Source organism: Danaus plexippus, chromosome 31, assembly GCF_018135715.1.
Source record: "Danaus plexippus chromosome 31, MEX_DaPlex, whole genome shotgun sequence".
Taxonomy (NCBI): Eukaryota; Metazoa; Arthropoda; class Insecta; order Lepidoptera; family Nymphalidae; genus Danaus; species Danaus plexippus.
In genome coordinates this window covers 2,347,034-2,366,036 of record NC_083558.1, presented here as the reverse complement: position 1 = coordinate 2,366,036, position 19,003 = coordinate 2,347,034, and the positions used below count along the sequence as shown (strand labels likewise).

Genomic DNA, 19,003 nt, shown 5'->3' with positions numbered 1-19,003 from the left:
ACTTGAGTTTACTTCTATATCTTTATATATATATGGTATTTTAAAAAAAATAGTCCTCCGTTCCGACGAAGTCTTTGAAGGTATCAAGTATAAGACAATATAGACTGCTTGAGAATATCGAAGCCTCGTCCATTGACCCGCTCTCTTATCAATATTATCTGAATTGGGTGAAAATATAAAAAAAAAAACAACAATACAAACAGACAATATTTATTTAACCTAAAAACACGTCGAAGCTTTAAGACACATCCAATATAAACAAGAAATATATAATATTATACTGTGTTCAACATTATAGCTCTGCCACTATCGGCTTCGTCACTTACCACCCTTAATACGAGGTCGTTGTCAGACTAAACACGGATAGTTTCCAGTTTCGTTTATATATCTAAATTGATAGTATCAAGGGTAATACATATATATATATATTTATATAACAACTCTATACGTCGTAAGAGGAAACCCGACATTTAGATTATTAGCTTAGACAAAACATCGAAGCACACTTAAAGCGAACTATTTCTGTATAAACGCCTCACAGTGTATAATAAATTTATTATAATTTCAAATGCAATAATATGTCAATAGATAATAAACTCTTAACATTAACATTTGGTTGAAACGAATACTAAGGCCACGAATATCACACTGGACAAACTATTATATGCTTTGCAATTATTGAGGTCATATCAAATAGGGACCTTGTAATATATACGTCGAAGGCCCCCTAAGGTGGCAAAAACGAGGGCCTTAGAGGGCCTCGACATTCATTAAAATCTGCAAATAATAATGATTTATGCGAAGAAATATTGTATTTGTAGTAATTATGTGGATACGAATATCGTAATCAAGGATTCAGGGGCCACATTTGTCGTTTCGTTCCTAAAATGCTCAATAGATGTCTCTCTACATAAAATTATTATTGACGTCAATATACAATAATAGCGAACACCTTGAATATTAGCTAACGATAAGATTGCAAAGACATTACAAAGTACGGGAATAATGCAAAACAAATATATAAAATCAACATTATATAAAAAAAATACATTAAATCTTATTAAAAAAAGATATTTTCTTATTTTACACAAAAAATCAAAAAAAAAAATAAATGTCTCCCAATTAACGAGCTATGGCACTATAGAAATGGGTAATCTCAGTAATATATTTAAAAAAAAAAAATTTGTACCACAAAAAAAAAAAAAAAAGAAATGTCAGCGTCTATTCCGCCTCCCCTCCGAATAAAACGTTGCATTAGTATTATTTTATTGAATCTAAAAAATTTAACGCATCCATGAGTATGGCACGAAACATCGCGTAATTGACTTCCGGGCGGTCTGTACTGACAGGAAAAAATAACCTGGAAATACAAGAATTAAAACTAGCTTTCATAACACGTAAAAGTACTGAGAATTTTTTTAGAGTCGTTTTAATTTTAATAGCTCTTATATATACGATTAATGTATTACTAGAATAACTATATTCACTCAGAGCAGCCTGTGGAGTGAATGTATCTTATGTTTATGCTTTACAACTGGTTTGCTGTTTTAAATAAACTAATATTTTATTAATTTAAAAAACTACCTACTCCGTACGTTCCCGTAACTTTTCAGCAACGGAATCACGGACATATGAGATGTTCATCTAGTTTCCTGGTACCCTCGCGACTTAATCTACACCCAGGCCTGTATGTGATTCGTGAGTTACTAGTCACCCGTTACCCCCCCTAGTTGGCCGTTACCCTCCACTCACCTCACTTCATGGCCGCGTTACCCCCGTAGAAGTCGAAGTCGTCAAACTCCTCGTGATCGAAGGCCCTTATCTGTTCGAACAGTTCGCTCTCCATGAAGCTACTCTCTGTCTGAGCTGGTGTTGACGCGCTGAAGTAACTGCCTCCCGTAAATTTTCATTTTCCACACATGTCATAGTTTTGATACGACATATATATTTTTTTTCACCGCAAACGATCGCAGTATTTATTTTGTGCGTAATATTTGTTATGTTCGCAGATAGTGTAAATTATATTTGGAATGTATTCCACAGATTACATAAATTGTTTATAATAAGGGTTCATTTTTTTTATATTACGTATTAATATTTGCGTCACAATAAGTGTCGAGCGTCGCCAGGCGGAGCAGCACATAGGGAAAGAAAGAGAAAATGCAACACGTTAATACATTATCAAAGACGGTCGTTTGATGAAAAATAAAAAAAAAAAAACAACATAGATAAAAAAAAGAATCTACATCCATCGCTTAAATTACAGCACAGACTATATAATAAACAGTTACAGACAAACAAAAAAAGGCAAGTTGAATACAGATACATGGGTAAGGAAACTGAATATATTGCATTTAAAAAAAAAACGACCGTCTGTGTTGCATTTTCGCGAGGGATTTTTTTTCTTGGATTTTTTTTCTTTGCCAAAAAAAAAAAAAAGATCCAAGCACGAAATGAAAGATGGCATATTAATTCCACGTATAATATAATCACGCACCAACATACATTTAAAGATAACATCGTAATGTAAAAAAAATGGGGGGCGTTCGGCGGACGCTGTGGGATCGCGGCTTCAAAAAAAAAAACTTGCTGACCGTCCGTCACATAGTGATGTCAGACATAAATTAACTGTCCAAATGTCTGGCGGAGAATTAAGTGTCCAATACGGAAACTTTCATGTGTGATTTAGTTTAAAAAATGTACACGGCTGCGATCCCACAGCCTCGCAGCGAGCTATAACACCTTAACATTTAATAGCCACATCCAAATGTAAAGCTGTCGCCGCGTTGTACCTTAGTACGCGTCAACCATGTGAACCGACACACCGACAGTAACGTCGTATACAATTGAGAAAACATTAAAAACTTTTAAAATACAACATGAAAGATCTTACATTTTTTATTAATATTTTAATATAAACCATTCTTTGCTGACACTTGAATTGATATAGATGTACGCGGTGAGAGTGTCATCATAAAATGGTTTCCTTTAAATTTTATAACACAGTGTTTCAAAAGAATTTTCACCGTTATTACACTTATATAATAAACTTAATTTTATAAATTGTCATGTTCCATAATATTATGCGTTCCAACTAGGATCGAGACATAATAAAAAAAAAAAAAATGCAACGATTGTTCCCATAGAAGATCGTAAATCACATTTAGTACGAGTTCGCGTCGGTAACCTACGCACTGACGGTTTAAATTGAATCGGGAGCCCCGTGGAAGTGAGACCCCGAGTTAAGATACACGAATATGACCGAAAATTAATGAAAAAAAAAATTTTTCATTACAATTTAATATCTTTGGCGTTATCTTTAAAGAGAACTTCAAACTTTTCCTTTTAAGGAAAGATAAATTTTATCTTAATTGCGAATCTTTCCGCGTTACTGACGCGAACTCCTCGAAAAACACAACACAGGCTACACACATATAATAGTAATTGCACATTTTTAAAATATAACTTTTTCGTTAGAATTATATTCCTATCTAGCAAAAAAAACTTCTAAATTCGTGTGTACGTTGAGAGATAATTAAAAAAAAAAAATCAGTCGACAATTTCGAACCCGGGACTCTCCCCTTGCTGGGTGGGCCGTAATAGAATCTGTACCACCGGTCACAAGGCGAGACAAGATTTAGGTGTAATTTTTTTTATTTTTAAATTGTATAAGATATAATTCGATATTTATGTGATTAAATATTTTTTTTTTTTTTGATATGTTAAATAAATTTAAATTGACCGATTCTGAATGGACGAAAGAGTTTCAAATAAATAGGATTTATTTTTTTTTTATTTCTAAATAGTATATATATAATAACCTTTTAAAAAACTTTGTAAAATTCTTAATAATCCATCAGTTATAAAATCATATAGTTGTATGGAATATTTTTTATATATATCTATATATTTAATTCATAGAGAATTACAAAGAATTACATCAGGGAGCTTAAAGGAAAATAAATTTCATATCATAATACTGTAAATAAGCCTTAATTTAGACAAATAAAATCCACATAATTTTTTAATACTGAAAAATTTTTTTTCTCGAAATACCCTCACACTCCTCAACGGCAGACATTTAAACTTAACAACTAACGTCTTAAGATCAGAGATATTCCCACTAAAAACAACACAACAGTACTTTAGTTTGCAATCAACCTTAAAGTTGTAGTATCGTTGTTCCACAGCTAGAAAAAAAATTTAATACATTTATAATCTGTTACGTGAAACGAGAAACTTTCTGGACGAACCTCCTTTGCCAAAATAGCCTTAGTATGAAAAAAATATATACTGTTAAAATTGTTTTGTAATAAGAAGAGCAATTTTTAATATACTTTAAACAAAACGTAATTTGTTAAAATCGTTTTGCGCTAACTATGTTCTGCTAGTTAATTTATCTTACCGCAAGAAATACCGTTCAATCCAACTATCACAGTTCTCGTTAACTCTCCTCATACTAAGGCCTGACAAAGCGTTTCTCGCTCCAAAGTGTTGCCACATAAAAATGTACTCATAAAAACTAACTTACAAAAAAATATATAAAAAAATAATAATACTAAGCTCGTTAACTATGAGATTGTCTTTTAGGGTAAAAAAAAAAAAAAAATTAAATATAAAAAAACGAAAAAAAAAAAACAAAATGGATGCGACTATCAAATGGTTATAAGAGAAATCTTCCTCGCGTCAAAACTCTATCATGTACCTAGAGGGGGCGGACGGGAAAAAAAAAATATATCAGAGATAACAATAACAAAATGAAATAACAAAAATAACAATATTCTTTGTATAAACACATTGTTGCTATTCGTTGCTGACTGTTGTGTAACGAATGGCAACAAATGGTAACACTGTTTATATGAATTCAATAAACGAATTTGTGTGACGAACTGTGAGAAGAGCACAAGTTGATCTAAGACTATATATATATATGTGTGTGTGTGTGAGTGTATTGTTACATGTGTGTGTATCAAGTATGTATAAAATGATACCGCAGCATATTAATGTTTGTTTGTAGGTAGTTTAACATTAATGTATTTGTTTATACCTTGATAATTCTTCTTCCACATAAATCTAGTTACTTGCTTTTTATTATGTACATATTATATATTGTATCGTGAAAAAAAATCCCTTTACAGATATTGTCAGAAATTATAAATGAATTGAATTGAACTAAGTTTCATATTATATAATCTGCATTTATTTTAAAAGAATTTTAATTTTAAATTGTTTGAATTATATATATGTATAAAAGTGTGTGTGCGTGCGTGTGTGTGTGTGTGTGTATGTGTGTGTGCAAATGTCTGTGTGTAATACAATGTACAATTGTTTCAGTGTGTATACTATTTATATAAAATAAATTACTCATCGTTATATTATGTATGTATATCTGTGTCAAGTTGTGTGTGTATATCTGTGTGTGTGTAAACCGTACCTGCTGTGCACAGAGGGCGTGTTCCTGTGCGAGTCCGGGGAGTGTGCGTAGGCCGGGGAGGCGGACATGTAGGGAGGTAGGGTCGTCACCAGGACGGGCTTTACATACCCGTTCTTCAGCATCTCGTTCTCTGATGGGTAGTCATGATATGATAATGATACGACATCTTATAAGACTTCTGTATATAAGATCAAATAATACATAATGTACATCTCACCGGGCTTAGTGTAGTATTTGGAGAAGACGTCATCTTTGGCGACGTTTGGGTAAAGGAATTGCAACTGCGCCAGATCCAGGATACGGTCGGCCAGGGAGCGCAGCATCAGGTCGCGGGACGTGAACGGCTGGAGGCTGAACACCTCGTTACCCTCTGGATGACATTACCCCCGTTATTAATCACCTCCCGATATACAACCTCATAGACTATCGTCGCAAGTGGCGCCATCTACTCACTAATTATAATATACTATAATCCTTAGAATTACTTTCATGACTTATAATAATAATACTGAACCATTGTAATTTTGTAATGGCAACATTTAAGAATTGTATTTGAAAACTATGAATACTGGCTCCAGCCATTTTGTCGGACATTACTGGAAGTAACGCTGAACATTGGGAGTCAAGCCAAACTGTACCTCGAACATTATGTACAGACGACATTTATATTCCTAATTTGATTGTGAAAAATATATTATTTAATCATTTTAATAACCGCCACGCAACTTATTAGTCTGGTGGGTTAAACCACAATCCGTTCCCATTGAAGGCCTGACGATATTATAATTTATTTCCTTATATAATACTCAGTAATCTTACTAACATTTTTCATAAACTAAATACAGTCAGTTAGGAGTTTTTCACACAGTAAAGTTATATATATATATATATTCATTCTTGGTGATCTTTCTTACCGCCAGTCCAAGCTATGGTGATACCTCCCAGCTCCGAGTCACTGAATCTCAACAGGAACGTGCCCGGGGGACACTTGGACAGCATTTCCTCCGCTTGCTTCTTCTGGATGAAACCCATGATCAGTCTGGATGGATGAAATAATTTTTAACATAACATTTACCACAAAAAACTATGTATAAAAAACTATGTATATATATATATATATATATATATATAGTATCGTTTAAACAGATCCTCTCTAACTTATAGTACAAATCAAGCTATGTCTTGTATGTTATCTGCCGGTGATGATTTCTGTAAAGGAACCGAAACGTGCGCCTGGTGGGGATATAAAATAATAAGAAAAACATAGTATCCTTTAAATGTGTACAAGCGAAAATCTTATACATATATCGTAACTAACTCTATCTCTCTCTTTAGTCTCTAGTCTACTCTGTAGTCTGAGGTCTAGTTTGGTCTCAAGACAAGTCTCTTGTTTGGTCTGCTCTCCAGTCTAATCTAGCCTCCAGTCTAGGGTAGCCTCTAGTCTGGTCTAATCTCCAGTCTACTCTGCTATCTAGTCTAGTCTATAGTATAGACTCCATTTAAATCTAGTCTCACTCACCGGTCACACCACAACGTCCTCAGATAGTCCCTGGTGACCTTGACCACCATGTAGAACCACTCCCAGAAGGTGAAGTTCCTATCAGGCAGAGCGTCCTTACAGAACTGTGTCCAGCTAACGCTCATATTGTTCAGCTCGAGCGCTGTCAGCGGCAGGCTCGTTCTGTCGACGTGCGAACTGTATAGTTATTTTATGTTAATACTTATATTAGTTAGAATCCAGTCTAGACTCGGCTCGGTCTAGACTTATGTGGATGACAATTGACTTTATCTTATTTATTAGAAATTAATCTATTTGAGATTTTGACACTGTATCGGTCTAGACTGGATACATATTACAATGAGGGTCTCTGTACTTGTTAGATTGAATCGAAGCAAATTGCTAGACTATTTTAGATCTGTATAAGTCTAGACTTGTTATATAAATGACAATGAAAGATAAAATGTAATGATTTAGTTGTATATGTCTAACTTTTGTGAGGGTAAAAAATATATGTTGGGTTCGGAACTTCTTAATTACCTGAATATTTTTTCAGCGAGGAACCTCAAGTTGTCTTCGGACAGGTCACCACCTGTGGCTGAGCAGAACTTGATGCGGAGCGTCTCAGCTAGCTGACCCCAGGTCACCTGGACAATATATTAGAATTTAACTAACATTATATACATATATACAGCATGTTCTATAAACGTATATATATATTAGTGACCTTATCAGGAACAGCGAATGGTACTCTCCCCGGGGGGCTGAAAGCGTTGTCCCAAGTAACGGTGGCCCAGCCGTGGGGCTCCTGGTTCCCGTGGACGATCACAACCACCGGCAGAGATAGAGTCCACACCTGGGATGGTAACATAACATATAGTATATATTATATTATGGCAACACTATTGAATTTGAACCCACATATATATATTTTTTAAATTAACTTTCAGATGTGATATTTCTCCGGTTCTGTTACAGATACTGATACTAATAACCACTTTTATAGGACAGATTCCATTTCCAATGCCTGGAAATCCAGGACTGGAATTCCTGGTATACTACCTGGAAGACTAGCTCCCCTCCGCCAACGTTGAACTCCGACTGGAACAACAGAGTCAGCTTCTCGTCCATCACACTCTCTGTTCCCTTCTTCTCGGCTCGTTTGATCTTACGCAGCTGCATGTTACTGGTAGGAAGTAACAGGGGACGTTATGGCTCAGTTTACACAACGGCTTGCATGTTGTCTTAGTAGCGGGTTCAATATATACTAAGAAAACCATTAACGATTCGTGTGTTCGTTTGTTACATGATACCTATATGTCAACAATAGATAGAGCTAATGTCTTTATGGATTTGTAAGGCGACAGATTAAAAAAGTATATAGGTAGTCTGTTTGTTAAAATAAAATAAAAATTCTTTGTGAAATTTCTATAAATGTACACATAAAATTAAAAAAAAAATTGGACTGTTTTCGTTCGTCTGTCGGTACGTTCCGTCTATCTGTGAAACGGCTGGACCGATCCTGATTGGACTTTAATAGCAGATATCCTGTATATTTACCAAGTTGGGTTACTTCTATTTGAAAAATGTAATTTTTATTTATATTACTGCATAGTAACAAACAGCCATGGCATCAAACGAATGATATAAGTATATAGTCTTATCGACTAGTCAATTGAGCGTCCAATTTAATCATTTCCTGTACATTAATAATATATATATATCTCACCGGAAGCTCACACTGAGCTGCCTGCAAGTCGGCTGGTACTCCATACAGCCGCTGTTGTTCAAGATGTCCCCACACTCCTGGGGCTGTTTGCCCCGGCCCCCGGACACGTCGCTCTTCAGCAGCAGCTGGGCCTGTTGCTCCGATATTATCACCACCTTATCATGAGGAAAAACTACATGTAGATAATATAATATAACCTTAGAGTTACTTTTATAACTGATAATTATAATATATTTTTGAATGTTTTAGGAATTATTACACAAACTAAGGAATAAGTGCCTATATATTTAGGGAACACACATTTAATTTGAACCGAACCTTTAAATTCTGAACGCAACCGAAGTGACGTTACATAACATCCGGTGTGCTCACTTTTACGCGGGAAAGTATTTTGTCGACGTGACTTGTGTCTTTGTAAATTGAATTTAACTTATTTAAGGTGTTTTGATTTAAGATAATAACGAGTTTGTTCTAGTTAAAAGTACTGGCTTTATAAGACAAATTAATTTTTTAATAATTTTGTTAGAAACCTAAATATATATATATAAAATTATAATATTTTAATAAGGCAAATATGGCTTAAATGTTTAACCGACTGGGACTATATCTCGGACACAGAAGGTTTGAATTACGTATATGATTTTTATTTTGTAAAACTTTAAGTTAAATTTAAAGATAAACCCTTGTTTATGTTTGTGTTATTTAAAAAATATTTTTATATTGTTTTGTGTATTATGTTGGTAGGATGGATTATTTTATTTATCGAAAAATGATTATGGTTTTACTCAGTGAAGTGATATTGATGTGAAATTAGAGCATAACCCACCGTGACGCGCGGCGGTGTCATGTGCACGTTCAGTTGACCACCGACTAACAGGCGGACGGTGGCTGTGAAGCTGAAAATTAAAAATAATCACATATACATACATTTATACATATATATACATACATTTATACATATATATATATCCATTTATGTTGAGCTTTGTCCGAATTATTTTCTACTTAACCGATTTTGATATAACTTTTCATATAGTGTCTAGGAATAACTATGATGAAGTCAGTCCTACAAATTATATTTTTTTTCCTAAGAACTAACTTATATATATTTTAATGTAATTATTTGATTGGTTAAGTTAATTGGTACCGAACAACGCGAGCGGAGTCTGGTGATTTTGTTGTATGTGCCATACTGACCGTGTGTTTGTCTTCATGACCTGCGGAGGTTGTTTCTCAATGACGAACGTTGAAGTCACCAAAGTAGACAGAAGACTTGTCACCTGAAAAAAATATATATTTATATATATAACACTGTACTGGAGCTTATATATAATAATATACAGAGACGTCTTCATCATCATCATCATCAACCTATTGGAGCCCACTGCTGAGCAAAGGCCTCTTCTCACATGGAGAAGGTTAGAGCAATAATCACCACGCTTGCTCAAGACGGGTTGGCGATTTCAATCTTATAATTTGATAGTATAAGACCAGGTTTCCTCACGATGTTTTCCTTCACCGTCCGTCAGTGGTGTCTAAATACTCTTAGAAAGTACATATGACTCGGTGGAGATCACATTGGTACTTGCCAGGTTCCGAACCCGCGCCCTCACGTGTGAGAGGCGGCCTTTACCCTCCAGGCCATCACGATTTCATTTAATATAGAGTTATTAAAGTTTTAAGATACTACCATCTCTATAAGCACTCCATGTTCAGTCACGTGTCTTTTTGTAGATTAAAAAAAAAGACAACGCGGACAAAGTTGCGAGCTTCAGCTGGTATTCAGAAATTTCTGATACAGCCTTTCCCAAAGTGATTGATATTTAAAGCACTATGAGACAGAAAATACTGGTAGCGGATGATGATGATGAAGATGAGTTACAGAGGTTTTACAGCAGGTGGAAATATAAGGGCGCTAAAAACTAATTTAATCTCAAAGTGGGCGGAGACAGAAAGTTTGGGAACCGCTGACACTACTTGGAAGTTACAACTAGGTTTAAACTAGCGCAACGCCCCGTACCTGCTTGCTCATGTCGTCCAGCATCTCGGCGAGGTGGGGTTGCCGCAGCTCCACTATGGTCTTGCTGTTAATCCTTCCCACATTGCAGACCTGTTGCCTCGTACTCCATATCAGCTCGGCCAGCAGCTCACACCACTCCTGTATACTGTTCAGGTTGGACTGCATCGGCACACCGTTTCCTGACAGCTGCTGTTCACGCTTCCACCTGGAACATCATTACGTCCAGGTTTATTACGATATATTTCAAGCGTTTAACCGACTGCGGTGGAAGTAGTTCTCATTTAGGTTTTATGTATTAAAGAAAAATTAATTTTCTTATCTAATGAAGTAGTGATATAAGTTTAGTGTGAAAATTTTGTCAAAAAAAAAAACACAAACTATTGACTATAAAATGAAAATAAAAATGTAGATACAAGTGAATGCACAACAGCTCCAGCGACTCACTTGATCAGCTCCTCGTCCAGCACCTGGCTCTGCAGCTGTCTCAGGTTGGTGATGTTTTCTTTCATGTGATCCACCAACTCCATTTGGGACTGGTTAATTTGGGCCACCTTCAGCAAATAGTATTTATATTAATACTTAAACCATCATCTGTGTGTGTGTGTTTGTGTATTTCACGTATGTATGTGAATAAAAGTATGATTGCAATGTCTCAGTAATTATTATTTATGTCTGTCTGTGTGTGTGTCTGTGTGTGTTTCATATATGTATATAAATAAAAGTACAATAGTATATTTGTAAAATCTGAGCTAAAAATTTACATAGATTATAATAGATAGCATTCTTAATGTCCATAGCTACAGATATAACTTAAATTACTAGAATCATAAACAAAGCAAACACTAACTTTGTTATCAATTATATATATATATATATGTGTGTAAAAAACTATATCATTTCTTGTATAACTTTTCGTACTCTACAATTTTACAGACACATTAATATAGTCTGTCTCTGATCGGGACAAGTGAAAAATCAATCGCAATCATGGCTGGCAATTATTCTACATAATAATATAACTCTGTAAGCGGATCCGGGTTACGCAGCGTATACCACACGGACGTGCTCACCAGCGCGTTGAGCTTCCTCTCCATATCCTCGATCTGCACGCGGAGACACGCCTCCAGCTCGCGCCGGTCGTTGGTCATGGGACCGCTCTGTTGCAAATAGTTTATGTGACCTGTAAGTGATATTTAATTCTCATATCTATCAGTATCCGCTACAACGAGCAGACGGTCTACTCGATGGTAGTAGTAGCCCATGGACATCCGCAAGAAATTTTTTTGCGTCGCCGACCTTTATTGTGTGAGAGGATAGGGTGGGAAAGAGACAGAGCAATCGTCTCTCTCACTCATCGGACGAATTTCAGCCATTAAAGACTACTTCTGATCTTCTGTGAGGGTGGTACCTCCCCGGTCCAGCCAGCCCATGTTCGGGCTGCAGGTAACGGCTGGACGCTACCGTGCTAACAATGTCTTGTATACTCACCCTTATTCTTGAGACACTCGTGGTACTGAAGCGAGAAGGACTCTATATTAGCCTGGAGGCTTCTGATCTCCTCGGAAGCCATGTTCACCTTCTGGCGCACAGTCTGCAGGCCGGTTATCAACTGGACAAAATATATTACTAAGATTTATTTCTTGCATTTAGAGACGACGCCTCACGAACACTATAAAAGTGAGGGTAGTTCGAGGGTCAGACCAATCGCGTGGTGGCTGTCGCACGGAACGGTTCTCGTTGTGAGGTGGAACCGCTATTTTCAGTGTGATGTCTTCACAGAACCCACATTTAAATTATTAATGTTATGTGAATGGGAATAATTACAAATAATGCTTGCAAAATAATTATATTTTGTTCCTAATATCAAAGTTAAATTTGCAACGAAGCAAGTTTAATATACACACACATATGTGTGGACTATATACTAGGAATTTAGACACTAATTCTCATAAGGACACGATAGTTCAATTGTTAAACGACGCGTACGACGTTTGGGACTCACAGGTTCAAATTCACGGGTCGCGTTAGACATTGCTCAACGGCATTTTATAAAATTATATTGATGTTGTGAAAAATACGCAAATGCTGTTTATTTCCTTATAATCTAGATTCTAGACGATACGAGGAACGACCTGTCTTTGATCTTTTTAGGACAATTCCTCGTGTAAAAGTTCCACTAATCGCGCAATTACTTTGTATGTATGTCTGTCAGAAGCGATTAAATACCGAATCGATTTTTATTATACTTTGTTTGCGGATAGCTCGGTCCGGACTGGATATATCGCTCGTTATCAATCCCGGGATTATAGCTCGCTGGTTCGTAAAAATCCCGGGATTGATAAGAGCGGGATTCGAACCTGGAACCACACTATATACTTTCGAGTCTTTCGAATAATTTTTTATAAGTATTCTATTTTAAGTGTCACCTGTTTATTGTTTTAATGAAAATATATATATAAAGTAATTATTTATTCTGAACGAAAACATAAATATATTTTACTTGGAAAATCATAATGACGAGATCGTTACAATTCTGACAAAATTATGTAACATCTCTGTCACGTGTCTCACGTTAGGGATGACTTAACGTGATGAGAATAAATTTATTATACTTTGATAACAGAACAGGGAACGTATAGGCTACCAAATATATTATATATATGAAAAAAAAAGATATATATATACATATATATATATATATATATATATATATATGGCAGTTTAAAAAATACACTGTCTCTTTCTATCTTAGGAAATGCTGGAACGATTATGAAAATAATTTTGTTAGCAAGGAGGCGTTGAAAAAGAAGTCCCCTTATGTCACAGGGGACAAAAAAATATTTAGCCGAACTAGACACACGGAGGACATCCAAAGTATTACATACCTCACTGTATTTCCTCTCCGTTTGCGGCTGGATGTAGGGTGTCCCCATCGCCGTCTGTATCACCTCCATTTCAAGGGCCAAGCAACGTCGCATGAAAGTGTATAGCTCGTGGGGAGCGTGGCTGTAATATATACACTATAATAGCAATTCCTTTTCGAGGATTTTTTTAGGGGCCCCGATGGCCCCCCGCACCAATTTAACAGGGGCCCAGCCATTAACAATCAGGAACTATTGTAATCAGTTTTGGCCAAAAAAATGCAGATACAGTAAAAATTGTCTAACATTGTGAATACTATAATGACAGCTAGCAAACAAAAAAAGTTACATCAAAATCAGTACTTCCGATCACATTGACCGTCACCTGTAATGCATCCGGAACTGCTTGGCGGCTTCTATCAGCTTCATCTTGGTGACGAACATCTCCGGCGAGACCATCAGCTCGGCGTGTGTGTGGATCTCCTGGACCAGCTCCTCCACGAAGTAACGCTGTTGCTCTTCCGGTTCCTGGGTCCTGGGTCACGGTGCTTAGCGTAAGATATAATGTACACACATACATACATACACAAACACACACACACACACACACACACACAGAATGTCATTTAAAATATTAATTTTACCAATATATTGGAACATATAATATCAGTCAGCTAAATGTGAAAAAAAATAATTAATTATATATGAAAAAAATATAATAAAACTTGAAAGAATATGTTTGTGTAATGCCACCGTAAAGGCAACTAATGCCATCAATGCCACAGTTTGCACTCACCATATCCTATTTTCTATCCAGGTAGCCAGGCAGTGGCGCACTTCTATGGGGAAGTGGTCAACGTATATCGCCCTCACCTGTACACAGAAATTTTTCCGGGAATTTGTACCAGGAATTATCCCATATATATATAGCCATTTTGTTTATCTTATTGGGGAATAAAAATATCCTTTGGAAAAAATAGAAAAATTTATATATATATATGTTTTTTTGTATTAATTCGGTATCTTGTATGTTGCTATAAAATCAACATTTATTAAAATATTTGAAAAACGCCTTGCATTTTGTTTAACTTGATTCTTATTTCTACCTTCGCTTTGTTCAATAAGAAATAAAAAATATATCATTTTCATCATAATGGATACAATTATTTCGGCTGTACAGATTTTGATAATAATAACAAAAAAAAAATAAGTACTTTTAGGTAAACCATTTCAAATGGAAGAAAGTTTTAATACAAACATTAGAAGCATAAAAAAGTTGGCTGGATTGATTTTGATAAAGATTCTACAGAGATTAATCGTGCAATTAGGAAATGACTTACCTTCTGGAGACTCTCTTGCGGCAGTTGCTGAGCTCGCGCCCACAGCGACATTTTTTAACTTAAAATCATAAAAATTAATTACATTAAAAAAAAGAATTCCATTTGATGGATAATGTAGAAACTATAATACTATGAACATTTAAATACCCACGACGTAAATCCAAAACTACTAGTTATGAAAAATCACATCAAAATCGATTTAATATTCCTACCATAATAGCGAAAACCTGATTACATTTCCAATAGGTTTAAATTCATACATTTATCTAAGATAAATAAAAGATTATAATCATTTGTTTCTGATATATTCGTATTTACTATCGTAACAGACAAACATAGTCATCAAAAACAGAACAACATTTCCGGGTTCGAAAAAATATAACCTACCTTTGTATAACAGCAGCTGTTTCCACAAATGTCGATCTGAAAGAAATAATCTTTTTAAAATATATATATTTTGCTCGCGACTTCGTCCGCGTGGACTCATGACTGTGCTCAAAGAGAAATGATATGTATGTGAATCAGCAGTCAGCGACATCTATCGCCTGAGTTACGTGACTCCAAACAATGCAAGCGTCGTGACGTGCTCCCGCGGGAACTATATGGGAGCGTGAGATAAATTATACCCTATGTATTCCATCGCAATCGACTAAGCGGTTTGTTTGTTGACGCGTAACAAACATCCATACATACATACACTCGTACGTCCTTACAAACATTGTTATAAATAACCTTACTTGCTATCCTAACATCATTTTTAATTTCTTTACTACCTCACTGTATCGATGCCTAAATTAACTATTTACATACAAGTATATATAGCTTTAAGTTTTATAGTCGTTAAAACAAAAATTTTACTTGACCTTACTATGCGTTAGTGACTTCAAACTGAAAGTTTCGAGTTACGTTCACGTATTTTGATACTATAATGTCCAAATATGTATAAATACCTTGAAACTCTATGTTTAAACGACTATTCACGCTTGTGTTAAGAATGCTGAACCTATTTGCATATAGTTTTGTATTTAGATAGGTTTAAAGCAGGTGTAACAGAACAGATCTTCGTTATGTCTATCTATTATTATATAATTACAGCAAAGTTGCATTAAAATCTGTTTAGCATTTTCATCTCTATAAACCGACAAATACACAAGGAATTTTAATCACAATTAAAGCATTGTTCAATTTGATTAATTTTTATATTTGAGACCGTAGAAACAAAAGCTTCTCACCGCCTCTGTATTTACCACAGATAATACATAATATTGCAACTCAATGAAAAATTATTTTAATATTAAAATAAATAAACACATATATATGTATATACATGGTATATATACTGTTCATTTATATATTTGCAGGTTAATACAAGTAATAGAATGACCGATTTTGATAAGACTTTCACCGGCAGATAGCCGATGTTGCAGAGATCAGGTTATGTTTATCTAAGAAAATCCTATTAACAATTATATGCAGACAAAGTTATGCACACAGCTACTTACACCATAAAATTAATATGTACATTATATATAATTGTGGCAATATGGTATTTTTATTTCTTTCCGAGGCAATTAATTTTAACACACACTAATATAGAGACGTTATGTATCAAATCCTATATATTTTTTATTATTCCAGCGACAAAAGAGACTGTATATGCATGATTTCTGAATCATTTAGCCATACAAGTTTTTAACATCACTTCAATCTTCTTTAATTCCCTGTAGAGTTTTACGATATCCTATACTATCGTTACGAAAAATATACGCCTACTATTAGAAAGATATTTTTGTTTTTTTTTTTTTTTACAACATTTATCTGAATTTACATTATGTTTTGTATATAAGGTATAAAAGCAACATTATTTTTGAAAATGTCGGATTTTTTTTTAAATAAAATATTTAATCAATAGTAGTGAGTGAAGTGAAAATATATTTAAAATTGCTGAATAATTCTCAAAATTCAAGAAATGGTTTCTAAAGACGATATTTATGTGAAAAAAACCACTAATGTTGCAAACTTGCAAACAATTCACGGACAAATGCTGTTTGCCTTATAACACAATTGATGATGGCTTAAACCATCTATAAGAGTCAACAATGTTTACTCAAAACAAACATACCAGCAGGTTCTTCTATATAATATTGTACGAACTTACAAAACACGACCCTGTAGTAGAATTATCGGTATCAGAAACTTAAGATATATCTTATACGATGTTAAAAGCGATGTTTTTTATCTAAAATTGTACACGTTCGTCACAGGAAAAACATTTAAAAAAACACTTATTAGCTATATATGTCAGTTTAAAATAATTAAAGAGTTATTTGGCTTACCTTAGCCTAGGACGTAGTTTACCTGGCCTGTACAGGGCATAAAAGACCTCGCTTGAAAATGTATTGAACAGAATTCATACCAGCTTATTCCAAGAAATCAACTCACTCACACATACACACACCGACGCAACACATGCGCGGAATATTAATATTAGTCGTATAAACAAACCTCCTTGGTATTTACCTTAATGTTGCGAAGTTTCAAATATCACATTACATATCTTGAACAAAAAAATTATATTTCAAGAAAATCTGTAAGGAATATATCACAAGATAAAGAAATAAGACAGTTGATATCTAAGATAAAAGTTAACCCGAACAGCGAAGTTCTCACTTCTAACATTGACATTGATATTTGATGTTACAACAGGTTGACGTTCCGTTTACCCGAAACTGTTATATCACTTTATACTACAGTTAAGGAAAAAAAGTTAAAACAACTACAAAATGTATTATTATATTTAGAGAATATTTTAATAGAAAATAAACTTTAAATATTTTTTGTTTTATAACGATCTTTTTAAAAATCTAAAATATTTAAGTGTCTTAATTTTAAAATTTAAAATATCTAAGACTTACAGTATAAAGCAAAGGCAGTATTGAAGATATATGTTAATAAATATGACAGCTATTTCAAATATAATGTCACACTCAAACGATAGGTCGTCTCTTGGAGATTTTCTTGAGACAAATGTATATTCTCCCTAAGTCTTTCAGAACCAAATTTAATAGCAGGTCAAATATAAGACTATTACGTTCGAGATTTTACCCTCTTGAAAATGGTAATGGTGACTATTCGTACACAAATAATATTATCGATAGATCAAACTTTTAATATAAACTAAGACGTTTCGATCAATTCACCCGGAAATTAAACTTAAATTACCCAACTAATTTCTTTTTAATGGAGATACATTCATAGTTACTATGAGCCCCATTCGCCAGTTACTAAATTATAAGTTATTTCAACAATGAGTGCTGTAATCTATACAAATAAATAAAATTGGACTGTCTGTTTGTAACATTGAAATAACCGTTTTTTACTACATGCATATGAATATGTATATTGTACATACACCAAAAAAATATTTTTTCAATTTTTGTCTGTCTGTCTGTCTGTCTGGTTGTTCCGGCTAATCTCTGAAATGGCTGGACCGATTTTTACGGGACTTTTATTAGCAGGTAACTGATGTAATGAGGACTAACTTAGGGTGCTTTTTATCAAGAATCCGAATCCCCATCCCAAAATTATAACGCGCGAGTGGCAGGCAGGGCGCACACGGAGCTTAAGTTTTTTCATTGTTTCTTATTGTTTTTCTTATGCAGACGGAGTCGTTGGTAACAGCTAGTCTATCATTTATATTTAAGAGTATTACTATTGATTCTAAAGCATATAATTAATTATTAAACAGATTGTTTTATAAGGTATCACTTTATATTTATAGAAATGCCTGGAATCAGGGAACGTCTTATCAAAGGGCAACACTGCGTTTATGTATAGTCCTATAAAATTAAAAATTATCTTTATTCAGATTAAATAATTTTGATTACTAACCAAATTTCAATGGATCTGGCAACCATTTGTATTTATATTTGTACTCTGCGTTCATAATGAAGGCAGTGTAACACGACAACAATTAAATCTGTTTCAGAGTAAATTGATTTTTGTACACGAGCATAGACTATTAATTTTAGTCGTCTTATACCTGATGTTTTTCCGAGAAACGATGTATTTACCTAGATTGTATCCTTTGCACGCAGTATCGCATGCGTAATTGGAATTCA

General features: G+C 34.4%; 1 protein-coding gene across 6 annotated transcripts; it reads right to left on the bottom strand.

Moving 5' to 3' along the window:
• Nucleotides 1-194: 194 nt before the first annotated feature.
• Nucleotides 195-17,562, bottom strand: LOC116778561 (signal transducer and activator of transcription 5B). 6 transcript variants are annotated; one of them, XM_061525977.1, is made up of 22 exons: nucleotides 17,403-17,562; nucleotides 15,270-15,305; nucleotides 14,883-14,940; nucleotides 14,339-14,415; nucleotides 13,928-14,077; nucleotides 13,567-13,687; nucleotides 12,170-12,290; nucleotides 11,752-11,861; nucleotides 11,126-11,232; nucleotides 10,682-10,886; nucleotides 9,859-9,941; nucleotides 9,488-9,557; nucleotides 8,662-8,816; nucleotides 7,995-8,118; nucleotides 7,660-7,788; nucleotides 7,473-7,579; nucleotides 6,954-7,130; nucleotides 6,349-6,473; nucleotides 5,652-5,804; nucleotides 5,435-5,564; nucleotides 1,753-1,889; nucleotides 195-1,360 (listed from the first exon to the last, which is right to left on the bottom strand). In XM_061525977.1, the coding sequence occupies exons 3-21, from the start codon at nucleotides 14,931-14,933 to the stop codon at nucleotides 1,754-1,756; spliced, it is 2,331 nt and encodes a 776-aa protein (XP_061381961.1). In that variant the 5' UTR covers nucleotides 14,934-14,940; nucleotides 15,270-15,305; nucleotides 17,403-17,562; the 3' UTR covers nucleotides 195-1,360; nucleotide 1,753. The 6 variants fall into 6 exon arrangements, with proteins under 6 accessions (XP_061381961.1, XP_061381963.1, XP_061381962.1 ...); XM_061525979.1 differs by having other exon boundaries at nucleotides 6,954-7,115; XM_061525978.1 differs by lacking the exon at nucleotides 17,403-17,562 and adding an exon at nucleotides 17,219-17,323.
• Between the last annotated feature and the right edge of the window lie 1,441 nt (nucleotides 17,563-19,003).